Source organism: Arachis hypogaea, chromosome 5 (genome assembly GCF_003086295.3).
Source record: "Arachis hypogaea cultivar Tifrunner chromosome 5, arahy.Tifrunner.gnm2.J5K5, whole genome shotgun sequence".
NCBI classification, from domain to species: Eukaryota; Viridiplantae; Streptophyta; class Magnoliopsida; order Fabales; family Fabaceae; genus Arachis; species Arachis hypogaea.
The window spans coordinates 6,522,553-6,534,572 of NC_092040.1; the positions used below are offsets into that span (position 1 = coordinate 6,522,553).

Here is a 12,020-nt window from a genome sequence, read left to right on the forward strand (position 1 = left end):
TGCTTCATGTACTATATAATGGCAGGAGAAAATAATCAATATTGAGTTGCAAAAGCATTTGTAATGGTTTCAAAACTCGAACTAGTTAGTTAAGGCTTAATCTCCAACAGAAGTTTATGGAAAATCAATCCCATGGGAAACAGCATGATATGCATAGTGACACACTAATATTACGAAATTGTCACAGCAAAATCTAACAAGCAGGAACAGATATCAAGTAAAATTTCAGATACTATTCAGTATATAGTATATACCCAATCAACCTTCATGACCATATATCAAAGCAAAAACATTGGGGGCATTCGAGTGAAATCATATAATTAACCGAATGAATTCAAGCCCCATTTTTCTATATAGTTCAGGTGGCTTATTTTCATCTACCTAATTTCAAATGCCAACTCACCCTTTCAGATGATGTTCTTGTAGTTGAGCTTGAAGCTGATGATCAGCTAAAACTCCAGAGGATCCCAAGGCTGCCAATTTTTCCTTTAACACAGATGCTGCATAGCAATTCTACTATTAACATATGTGGAAAGGAATAGACGGAGAAAAGGCAAATATTCAATAAACATGACATGCATGGTTCTAATAGAAGCAAAAGAGAACACACAGCATGCAACAGTAACTTCATAAAATAAGTTCACAAATGAGTATATATAGACATAGATACAAACATATATGATAGAAATTTAAATAACTAAATTAAGCCTTGCAATTGAAGACATTGGACAGCCTTAGGTGGTTTGGACATGTTGAGAGAAGGCCAAACGAGCATCTAGTTAGGAGGAATCAGATTAAGTACAGACATGATCCATGACTGGACACAATAGCATTGTTTGATCCATATAGCCAACCTCAACTAATGGGCTAATAATTTGATGTTGTTGTGAAGACATTACATAAAATTGTGCACTAAAAGGAAATTAAATAGAATATTATGAAATATATTTATGAAAGGTAAGAAGAAAAGAGGGGGGGGGGGGATAAATCACATGCCACAAAAAAATAAACATGAAAACTCACTGAATATTATGAAGCATCATAATGACAAGTGGAAGTATAGTGGAAAACATACCAAACACAAATTGTAGAAGTTTTTATTTCTTCAAAATTCAAATAGCAAACATTCTGAAATACTAAGGACATTAACTGTGATTCCAGCTAAATAAAGACAATTACCTGACGATCCCCGTGCACTTTGCAAAACTGCAAAAAGTTGCTTTCTCCCTTCTCTACTGGATGTGGCCTTACTTTTAGAAGGGTCTCCACTTGGTACGTTCTGATAAAATGAACACCAAATTTATATTTACTATATTCACTTGCAAGCAAAATATAAGAAGTGTAAGGTCACACGTAACTCCAAACACTAGTGCTGCTAAATTAGATTTTGGATGAAATTCTAAAGTTTTAATCCGTGGTAAGGGATACACTGCTTCTCCACCCTGTTGCGAAAGGATGCGAGGAATATCCAGTGATTCAATTGCTGCATCAGAAAGTAGTATCTGTTAGAAACCAAATTTACTGAAATGAAAAACAGAATAGTGAAGCAACAGAAAACTTAGAATACAATTAATATAGGCGACACAAGCTTTCAAAAACAGAGGAAATACAGAGTACAGTCAGTAAGAGTTAAGATAGCTACCGGCAGTCTCAAAAAAATTTGCCTGCACAGGAGGTCTGTTAGGATTAACTATAACCCGTGTTTTCCAAACTTGCAAATTCCCATCCCTCGTTACTGTTACAAGTAAACGCAACAAGGCTAGCCAAGCAACTGATGTTATCGGCTGTGAGCTAACTTGTGTTCTGAAATAGCAATAATAAAATGCACAGATCCAAAGTCAAGAACAAGAGCAACAGAAACTACAAGCCTCATGTTAAACATTGCCAACAACTGGCTGGAAAAAAAATGAAAAACAAATGCAAAAGAGAGCATAACTATTACCCTAGGTTGCTCAATTACAGAATGAGAAAACATCAACCATAGGTAAATTACAGCCACTCACATTCCAATCAAACTAGGTCTCTCAGTTGATACATCCCATGCCAGAAGTGTACCACGTCGATCACCAACAAAAATCCATTCGAGAGTTGGATGAAATGCAAATGCACCAGCTCCATTGAGCTTTATAGTATTATCAACTGGAGAGAAAACAATAAGTAATAAAACTAAAGTTATTGGATATTCTACCAGCACCAGAATGCTTCTCCGCTTGAACAGGTTCAGACTGAAGAGCTCTCAGAGTGAATCTAATCCCCGCTTTCTTCCACCTAATATTTTTCCCGAAACAAACCCCATCATTCGAAACCCTAAAACCATCCTTCAAATTAATAAAACCCAGCTCCCTATTTTCCAATTCGGGCATTCCCAATTTATCTTGGACTCCCAATCACCGAAATCTCCATGATCAACAGCAAAAAACCCTAGTAATAATCACACCGAACGAAATATACCGTAATAAAAATGAATCAGAAAAACCCACTCAAAATTTCCGAGATAATTAACACAGGAAATGAAGTATCTGAATGAAAGAAGAGATTTTGAAAATGGATAAAGAAGAATTGGGGGTAACATCATATATAAAGGTGTGGAACTCTCGCACGCACTTTTTCTTTGAAACCGGTAAACGTGAGACAAAAGGTCGCGTAAGACACACTTCCACTTGCATCCCTTCCTCTGTTTTTTTCTGTCAATATATAAACCCCCACAACCAAACAAGCCCTCTCCACCTCTCTTCTCTTCTCTTCTCATCTCATTTCTCTTCTCTTCCACACGAACCCTATCTTCACACATTCACTCACCACCACACATTCACATTCATTCATTTCCCCCCAAACCCAATTCAATGCCAATCCCCTGCGCCCATTTCATTGCCTCGGAGAAAGCAGCCATGGAAGCTGGCCTTCCTCTCCCCTCTTCCTCTCTCTCTCAGCTCATTCTCACCCAAGACGATTTGAAGAAAATCGCCGCCTACAAAGCCGTCGAGTACATCGAATCCGGTATGGTTCTCGGCCTCGGAACCGGCTCCACTGCCAAACACGCCGTCGACCGAATCGGCAAGCTTCTCCGTCAGGGCAAGCTCAAGGACATCGTCGGAATCCCCACTTCCAAGAAGACGCACGAGCAAGCCCTCTCTCTCGGGATCCCCTTGTCGGATCTGGACTCTCACCCCGTCGTTGATCTCGCCATTGACGGCGCCGACGAGGTTGATCCTTACCTTAACCTCGTCAAGGGCCGCGGTGGCTCCCTCTTGAGGGAGAAGATGGTTGAAGGTGCTTGCAAGAAGTTCGTTGTAATCGTCGATGAGTCCAAGCTCGTTAACTATATTGGTGGTAGCGGTTTGGCTATGCCCGTTGAAGTTATTCAATTTTGTTGGAAGTTCACTGCTTCCAGGCTTCAGAATCTCTTTCAGGAATCTGGTTGCGTTGCAAAGCTCAGAACTTTGGGCGAAAAGGCTGAGCCTTATGTCACTGATAATGGCAACTATATCATTGATTTGTATTTCAAGCAGAGTATTGGGGATTTGAAGGCTGCCAGCGATTCCATTCTGCAAATCGCCGGTGTTGTGGAGCATGGAATGTTCATTGACATGGCTACCACTGTTATTGTTGCAGGTGAACTTGGCCTAATTGTCAAGAATAAGTAGTAGCTTAATTCAAACACCATTAAATGACATGAACAATAATGTAGGCAAAATTGGAATGATCAGGGAGGTAGTTTAATTCGTCAAGGTTGATGCTTTGACATTTGGGGAGCCCTTTGGGGGCTTCTAACATACGATATCTGGTGTAGTTGCAATTGCTGGAGAAAATATCTTAATTTCTCCGCCAATTTTGTTATTTTTGACCTAGTTTGAGCAAGCAAGCACATGTCTGTCTTATTTGCATGTTAACTGCTTTTATTGATGTTTTGATAAGCATAATGTAATGGTTGTAATCTGAACATGTTGAATAGTTGCCTTTCACAACAAAGTTCATAATATATTATTAAGTAGCCAACTACATAATGAAAAGAGCTGAATAGATAAGATAATATTATGGACCACTTCTTTTAAGTAGCCAACTACATAATCTGTACGTGGTAGAATGATAAGATAATATTATGGACCACTTCTTTCCGAGTGATTCAATTACTGGTTACTGCAATGACCAATTGAATAGACCATAGATCTTGTAGTAACTCTACTACTACCTCATATTGTTTGTTACATCAGCAATTTGTACAACTTTGCATCCTCATACCATTTTTTTTTAAATTTAGTTTATGGCGTGTATTAATAGTCAAAGTACTCAATAGTTAATAGTTGATGTGATTGGTTATGGCTCATAAAAGTTTCATTTTTCTTTGCTTTTTTCTCTTTTTAGATTTTAAGTGTAATTATTTGGATATTGGCTTATACATGCTTGTTTAGCATTGGCTTCCACTATGGCTTGCATGCCAAATATGCTATGATGGATAACATATCACCAACGAGATCAAGTAAAGGACAATAATATTTTTAACATGGATCTGAACAGCAACTTCAGTCCAAACATGCAGAAGCTGTTGGGAGGTTTCAGCTTTCATGTTTTTTGAGAGTCAATCCTGCCAAATCTCAATCAGAAAATCTACTTGGATTTTCACCAATCATTGACAGGGTATGCCGGTAAAAAATCTATACTTGACATGTTCAAGTAGATTCTCCATATGGTCCATTTCCAAGTTTTATTCTCTGGAATTATAGGATTGCAGATACTGATTTCGTTAACATATTCACAAAATTGAGTGCCTTTTACACAGAGATGACAATGGATGTGCATGTGGGAAGCCATGAGAGATATATCAAATCCTTTATTTCTATTCATTTTTTCAACATAGACTAGGCAAGAAAGTGTGAAATAACGATTTTCAACTTACTAGCCTTCTTGAGAATTTGTCATGAGGGTTCGAGGGCCCCTTACAAAGAAGCTGTCAAAATTATTTTCTGCAGGACTGGACTTCATGGAAGTAACATTTTTTGGACCTAACAAGTGAAATCCAGAAAAATGCTCACCCCAAATATCATATCTATACTCATCTGCAAGCCCTTCTTCCTCTTGCGCTTGAACAGCTTTTTGGTTGTGACGTTTGGATCCAGGAGCCCGAGACTGCAATGTAACAGCAGAATTTGACACCAAGGAGGGGGGAGGCGACCCACCAACAACAGCAGTGGCATCACAAGTTGTCTGAACATGCATGCTAGCAGCACAACTTGAAGCTGAAGGTGGCGCATGAGGAGAAGACCTATTACTGCTGCAGTGTTTGAGGGGAACCTCAGGCTTAGAAGATGGGGAAGAAGCTTGATTGTTTTCAGAATGGGTATGGTTTTCTTACATTAACCTAGATTTTTTTATTAATGAAAACTGAAAACCATGAGAATCAAAGACTAGAGTGTTTTGTATGGGCTAAATGTGGATAAGATATTCTCTCTTCATCTGGATTTTATGCTAATTAGTAGAGCTATCCCTGTATAATATATTGTTGAAGTTCTTGCTATGATTTGTTTGCATCATTTCAAATCTCATGTTACATGTTGGGTCAAACTAAATGCATTAGGTGTTGTTATATGTGTTCAAGGTCAAGGATTAAAAAGAAACTGACATGGCTAAGATAATATGATGCAGGATGGTGTAAGATTATTTGTGGGTCTGCCTTTAGATGCAGTTTCTAAAGACTGCAATTCACTAAACCATGCTAGAGCAATTGCAGCTGGTCTAAAAGCTTTGAAGTTATTAGGAGTTGAAGGTGTTGAGCTCCCTGTTTGGTGGGGAATTGTTGAGAAAGATGCTGCAGGAAAATATGACTGGTCTGGCTATCTTGCTATTGCTGAGATGGTTCAGAAGGTGGGTCTTAAGCTCCATGTGACACTTTGCTTTCATGGATCTACAAAACCCAATATCCCCTTGCCCAATTGGGTTACCCGGATTGGCAAGTCTCAACCCAATATTTACTTCAAGGATCGGTCAGGACAGCATTACAAAGAGTGCCTGTCGCTGGCAGTTGATGGGAAGACTCCAATTCAAGTGTATCAGAGTTTCTGCGAGAGCTTCAAGTCTTCGTTCTCTCCCTTCATGGGCTCTACAATTACTGTAAGACTTTTGGATCCGACAACTATGTGATCAAATATCCAATTTAAGATTAGTATGTATGGTTGATAAGGTTGTAATCAATATCTTTAAATATTGCAGGGCATATCGATGGGTTTAGGACCAGATGGTGAGCTACGTTATCCATCTCACCATCATCTCTCAAGTGATGGTAAAACTCAAGGAGTTGGGAAGTTCCAGTGTTATGACCAAAACATGCCTAGCGTTCTCATTACCTATGATCAGCCACCGTTCTCCAGTTTCTTCACGGATGGGGCTTCTTGGGAGTCTCCATACGGGGACTTCTTTCTTTCATGGTATTCCAAACAGCTTATGGCTCATGGAGATAGCATCCTTTCATTAGCTTCTTCGACACTGGAGTGACAGTGTATGGAAAAATCCCACTTATGCACTCTTTGGTATGAAACTAGATCCCATCCTTCCGAGCTAACAGCAGGGTTCTATAACACGGCTAAGGGGGATGGGTATGAGCCAGTGGCCGAGTTGTTTGCTAGGAACTCGTGCAAAATGATACTACCTGGAATGGACCTGTCCGATGCATACCAGCCAAATGAAACCCGTTCAAGCCCTGAGTTGCTTCTTGCACAAATCATGGCAGCTTGCAAAAAGCATGGCGTGCAAGTTCTGGGAGGTTTTGAACAAATCAAGAAGAATTTAGGTGGAGATAATGTATTGGACTTGTTCACATATCAAAGAATGGGAGCATATTTCTTTTCTCCAGATCATTTTCCATCATTCACTGAATTTGTGAGGAGCCTTAATCAACCGGAACTGCACTCTGATGATCTACCAATTGCCGGAGAAGAAGAAGGCACTCAATCTATGATTACGAGCCAAGAATCAAGCGTTAGCATGCAAGCAGCCTAACCATTATTGTACCTTTTGCGATGTTGATAGTCTCATGTATATATACCAATTTATTATTCCTGCAACAGATTTGAGGACAGCTTATTTTGTAAGATGAGTGAGTGAGGTTGCCTATTTATTATAACCTCAACAAGCCTAGTTCCATGACAATTATGTGTCTTGTAAAATAGTCAAGGTGAATGGCAAATGACCTTGCTAGTCAATATATTATTATTTGGCTTAAAAACATTTTATATGGTAGAAGTAATACTTTATCTTCACTAATGTGGTTACTTTCTCTCTCTCATTCATAATGTGTTTGATTTTGATGTGATCTTCACTCTAATACAAAATCTTCTTTTTTCACCTCAACATTTTGTTGGATGTAATTTTGGGGATTCAAATAACATTTCTCTACTGGGAAGGTGAGGAGGGAGCAATACTTTTACAAAGAAGGGAGAAGCACTTGTGATAGCCATGACATGACAATGTTATCCAATGAATTAGACTTAGATTTAAGGTCCATAACAATCTCAATCTATTACAGGGAAGCTTATAGAAGAAGAGAAGGTTGCAGATGAACACTGACTCAGAGAGTCAGAGTGAGAAGCACCAAGAGAAATTTTTCTGGCCTGTCTCTGTAGGTAGCAAATAGGAGTGTCAAATGGACAAAATGGCCAACCCAATATGGGTTAATCAGGTTAGACCCATTAAAGATTTCATTTTTACAAACCTATTTTTGAGCAAAAATCCGCCTATTTAAAGTAGTTAAAACAGGTCATCCCGATGGACTCGACTCATTTTGAAAACCAAAGTTTGTCTGTCTCCCCATGTCTGTCTTATTTGCATGTTAACTGCTTTTATTGATGTTTTGATAAGCATAATGTAATGGTTGTAATCTGAACATGTTGAATAGTTGCATTTCACAACAAAGTTCATAATATATTATTAAGTAGCCAACTACATAATGAAAAGAGCTGAATTCTTTAATGCTCTTGATAACTCATTGCTATTTCTCAGCCAAGAGTTTCAAAGGCATAACATCAAAGTAGAGGAAACAACTTTTTGAAATTGTGCTCTTGCACACTTAATATGTTCATATGAGAGGATGAAGTCAGGGCTATCCAAAGTTGCAGCAGTTACTCCTACTTACATAATAATCTCAACAGATACCACCACTGTATTGCATAAACAACCAAATGGAGGGCAAATTGTAAGGAAATAAAGAGTTTAAAAAAAAAGAATTAAATTTATTTACATGGAGAACTGGATTCAACATTGGAACATTACAATTTCATCTGATGTTGTGACCTTCCCCAGAAGCTTGTGATCCCAGGAACCAAGTGAAACTCATCCATTCAAACTCAGTTTCAACACCAACCAACAATCACCTTTACCAAACGGTTTTCTAGAGATAGATTCCCACCAAGTGGGATTCAAATCTAGCTTCTCCAGCACCATAGCAATATCAATATGGCTGAGAGCTGGAAAGAACAAGAAGCAAGCACATCAATTAGCAAACTGAAAAAACCTAGACATCAAAGAAAGCAGTACCCAGAAAAAAATTTCATGCAACGATGTTCTCCTATACAGTAATTGGTGGACATGGCTAAATAAATCCTAAATTATTATATTTAAGTTAACAGAAAAAAGTAAGACAATGCTCAATTGTTTTTGTTCATTAGATAAATTTGGTCACCATTATTAATACCAGAAATAGGATAATACACAACAAACCTCCCAGCCGGGAATTTCATAATATTGGCAATAAGATAGTAGTAACACTATTAAAACTCCTTTAGCTTCTCTGTCTTTCTATTTGTTTATGTATCATCTCAGCCATATTTGAGTTTTTACATATTGGGGTTTGCTTTCAAATGTGCACCTGTTCAAATGTCATTCACATGCAATCTTGGTATCAAAGCTGCTGAGGCAGATTGCAAATGCCTGAAATGCCATTGTAAACAGATCCTTCCCAACTTTTCCAAATTGGAGTATGATCTTATCATGTTCCGGTCCAGCAGGTCCATTTTCTGGGGAAGCCACCAACGGAAGCAATTGTCACCCGCCCATGAAAGTTCAAGCACCAACACTGCAGCTGCTCGTGCCACCTGGGCGCCTTGTTTTTTAACACCAGAACCCCATCCTTTTGATCAGCCAGGGGTCCAGAAAGAGATTTGTCAAAAAAAAAGGGAATGTGGGGAACATATCTGCATTGCTGAGGGAAAACTCGGTCTGTGTAGGGGCCACCCCTCCCGGTTCAATTGCAGAAGCAGGAAGGGAATCCATGATGCAGTTCATTCTCCTAGGCCCCCTGCTTGCCATATTGAGGTAGAAAAGTACACAATAAGCAAATAGATTTTCAGCAAAATATTCCACTACTTGGATAAAATGTTTTAGTTTAAGAATTGAGTTAATCCAAAGAAGATAGTTGCATAGTACATAATGCTTGCCTAGAGCCTAGCACATTCAATTCATATGATATGTGAGCCTGTAGGAACCTTGGGTGCAACTTGTTTGGTGGAGCGACTTTTTGTAATCTTTGCTCGGGCATGGGGAGGCTGGCCATCATAGATTGTGAATGATCTTATTAAAGGGGAAGAAAAAGGTGTAAGTATTCACACTAATAAGGAAGAAAATAATGAATTCTCATGTTTCATGATTAGAAACATCACCTCAGTTTTCCAACATAGGTGTTGCTTCCCTTTGACAGATGATATAATCTGTGCAGGTGGGACGTCTGCATTTGCGTGCAGCCAAAAGGAACTTCCCATCTTCAGATAGTGCTGAATTGGAGAGAAAATAGCCAAAGAAACAGACACATTTAGAGTTAGAATCTTTAGATATATACTTAATATATTAAAATTGGGTTTTTTTCAACTAATGAAAGTGAGTTGTTACTTTCTTGTGAATCTATTTTCCCTCCAAAATGAGTGCATTTAATGAATAAATGCATAATTATACTAATTTAGAAAAATATCTTTATTATAATTATATAAAATCAATATTTAATGCATTATTAAACTACTTATCAATTATTAATCAAAAATATTTTTAATTATTTTAATGAATAATGCATAATTATACTAATTTAAAAAAATATCTTTGTTATAATTATATAAAATCAATATTTAATGCATTATTAAACTAATTATCAATCGAAAATATTTTTAAACATTTTAATTATATTCATTTTAATTATATTGATATCCTTCTAATTCTTATTCATTATTCAATGATTTTATTAGTGGCAAGTTATTAACCTATTTATATTGATAATAATAATAATTTTATTAGGATAAATATCAAATTCTATTCCTACTATAAATATATAAAATTTAATTTCTTCTATTTTTATTTTACCACTTTAAAAGACCATGTATGCTAGAAGAAAATATCATTCGTTTACCAATTATTCTTTCATTTGATAGCTTTTACAAAAATTCTTTTTCTTCCTATGAGACGTCGTTGCAAGAAGGCAACTATCGTGGACACAAACTACCACACTCTCCAACTTTCGTGCTCATCATTCATAGCTATATAAGATATGTTATCTATGAAGTATTTATAGACCATGGTGTTATCATATATGCATAAATAAAAATTGTTTCGTATTTAAATTTAAGTCATTTACCTGTTTGTGATATATTGCAGTGTGAAATTACTTTCAATATGTGTTGTGTAATGATATTATGTTCTAATTTAAGCTTTTACTTTAGAACTGTATTATGATTTTATCTCATAATTTTTTCTCAGATATCAAATTGATGTATTTTTATTCATTATTATTATTGAAACGGATGCGATATGAAATGTACCAAAAAAAAACTCTCACATTCAATTTATTTTATTGTAGTCTTCTATCTATTTTATTTATTTTTATTTTTTTCTTATTCATTTTATTTTCTTTTTAAATGTTATATAATTTATACTAATCTATCTACTTAATATACTAAAACTGAGTTTTTCTCCAACTTATGATGGTGAGGTGTCATTTTCTCGTGAATATATTTTTCTTCCAAAATGATTGCACTATTTCTCTCTTTTAAATTTATTTTTAAAAATTATCTTTAATTGATATAATTAGATTATAATTAGTATTTAATGAATGATACATAATTATACTAATTTAAGATAATCTCTTTATTATAATTATATTAATTTTTTTAAATTTATTTCAGAAAATTATTTTAATTATAATTATATAACAATAGTATACTTAGCATTTAATGAATAATTCATAATTATACTAATTTAGAAAAATATCTCTATTATAATTATATAAAATTAATAATTAATGTATTACTAACCTAATTATCAATCAAAAATATTTTTAACTATTTTAATTATATTGATTTTAATTATATTGATATAATTCTATTTTTTATTTATTATGCTAAAATTTTATTAGTGACAAGTTATTATCTTAATGGTGACCTATATATAATAATAATAATAATAAGGGTAAAAAATTCAAATGAGCCAAGCACAGGTCAATATAACCCAAATCAGCCAAATCAAACTTCTATACCTGAATCCACCAGGACCAATTTTAATATAATTCGAATCAATAAGATTCGAATTAATATAACATGTAATTCGAATCAATTCGAACTACTCTCAGAAACAAGTATAAGCTAATTCGAATCAATTCAAATCGAATTAAGCATGCAATCCAGCCTAGTAATTCGAAACAAATAATTTCGAATTATAAAAGTGTAATTCGAGTGATATTAATTCGAATTAGATGGAGAAGAACACAAGAGAGAGGTTCGAATCTAGTTGATTCAAATTAGGTGAAATTCGTTTTGCATAGTAATTCGAATCAAGTTGATTCGAATTACAAGGGATTCGGCTATATAAGGAGTTCGAACCAAGTTCATTCGAATCACTTTGTCATTCTCCAACCCCACCAAATCCCAGAGAAAACAACCAACATTCGGGCCGAGTAAGACCAGAGCGGCATTTTTAGTCGACAGGGGACGATCCAGGGAGGCTTTATCGTTTGGATGGAGTTGCTCATATCGCCGGTGTAATCAACGACGAGGTTA

The 12,020-nt window shown here is 36.0% G+C and overlaps 1 protein-coding gene and 2 pseudogenes across 1 annotated transcript; 2 read left to right on the forward strand and 1 right to left on the reverse strand.

Moving 5' to 3' along the window:
* The first annotated feature begins 2,843 nt into the window (after window positions 1–2,843).
* On the forward strand, window positions 2,844–3,969 carry LOC112800465 (probable ribose-5-phosphate isomerase 2). The gene has a single exon (XM_025842751.3). It carries the CDS (start codon window positions 2,844–2,846, stop codon window positions 3,642–3,644), a length of 801 nt encoding a protein of 266 aa, XP_025698536.2. The 3' UTR covers window positions 3,645–3,969.
* Window positions 3,970–4,697: 728 nt separating this feature from the next.
* LOC112800463 (inactive beta-amylase 9-like) lies at window positions 4,698–7,250 on the forward strand (annotated as a pseudogene).
* Window positions 7,251–8,318: 1,068 nt separating this feature from the next.
* On the reverse strand, window positions 8,319–10,503 carry LOC140184790 (tubby-like F-box protein 3; annotated as a pseudogene).
* Window positions 10,504–12,020: the final 1,517 nt, after the last annotated feature.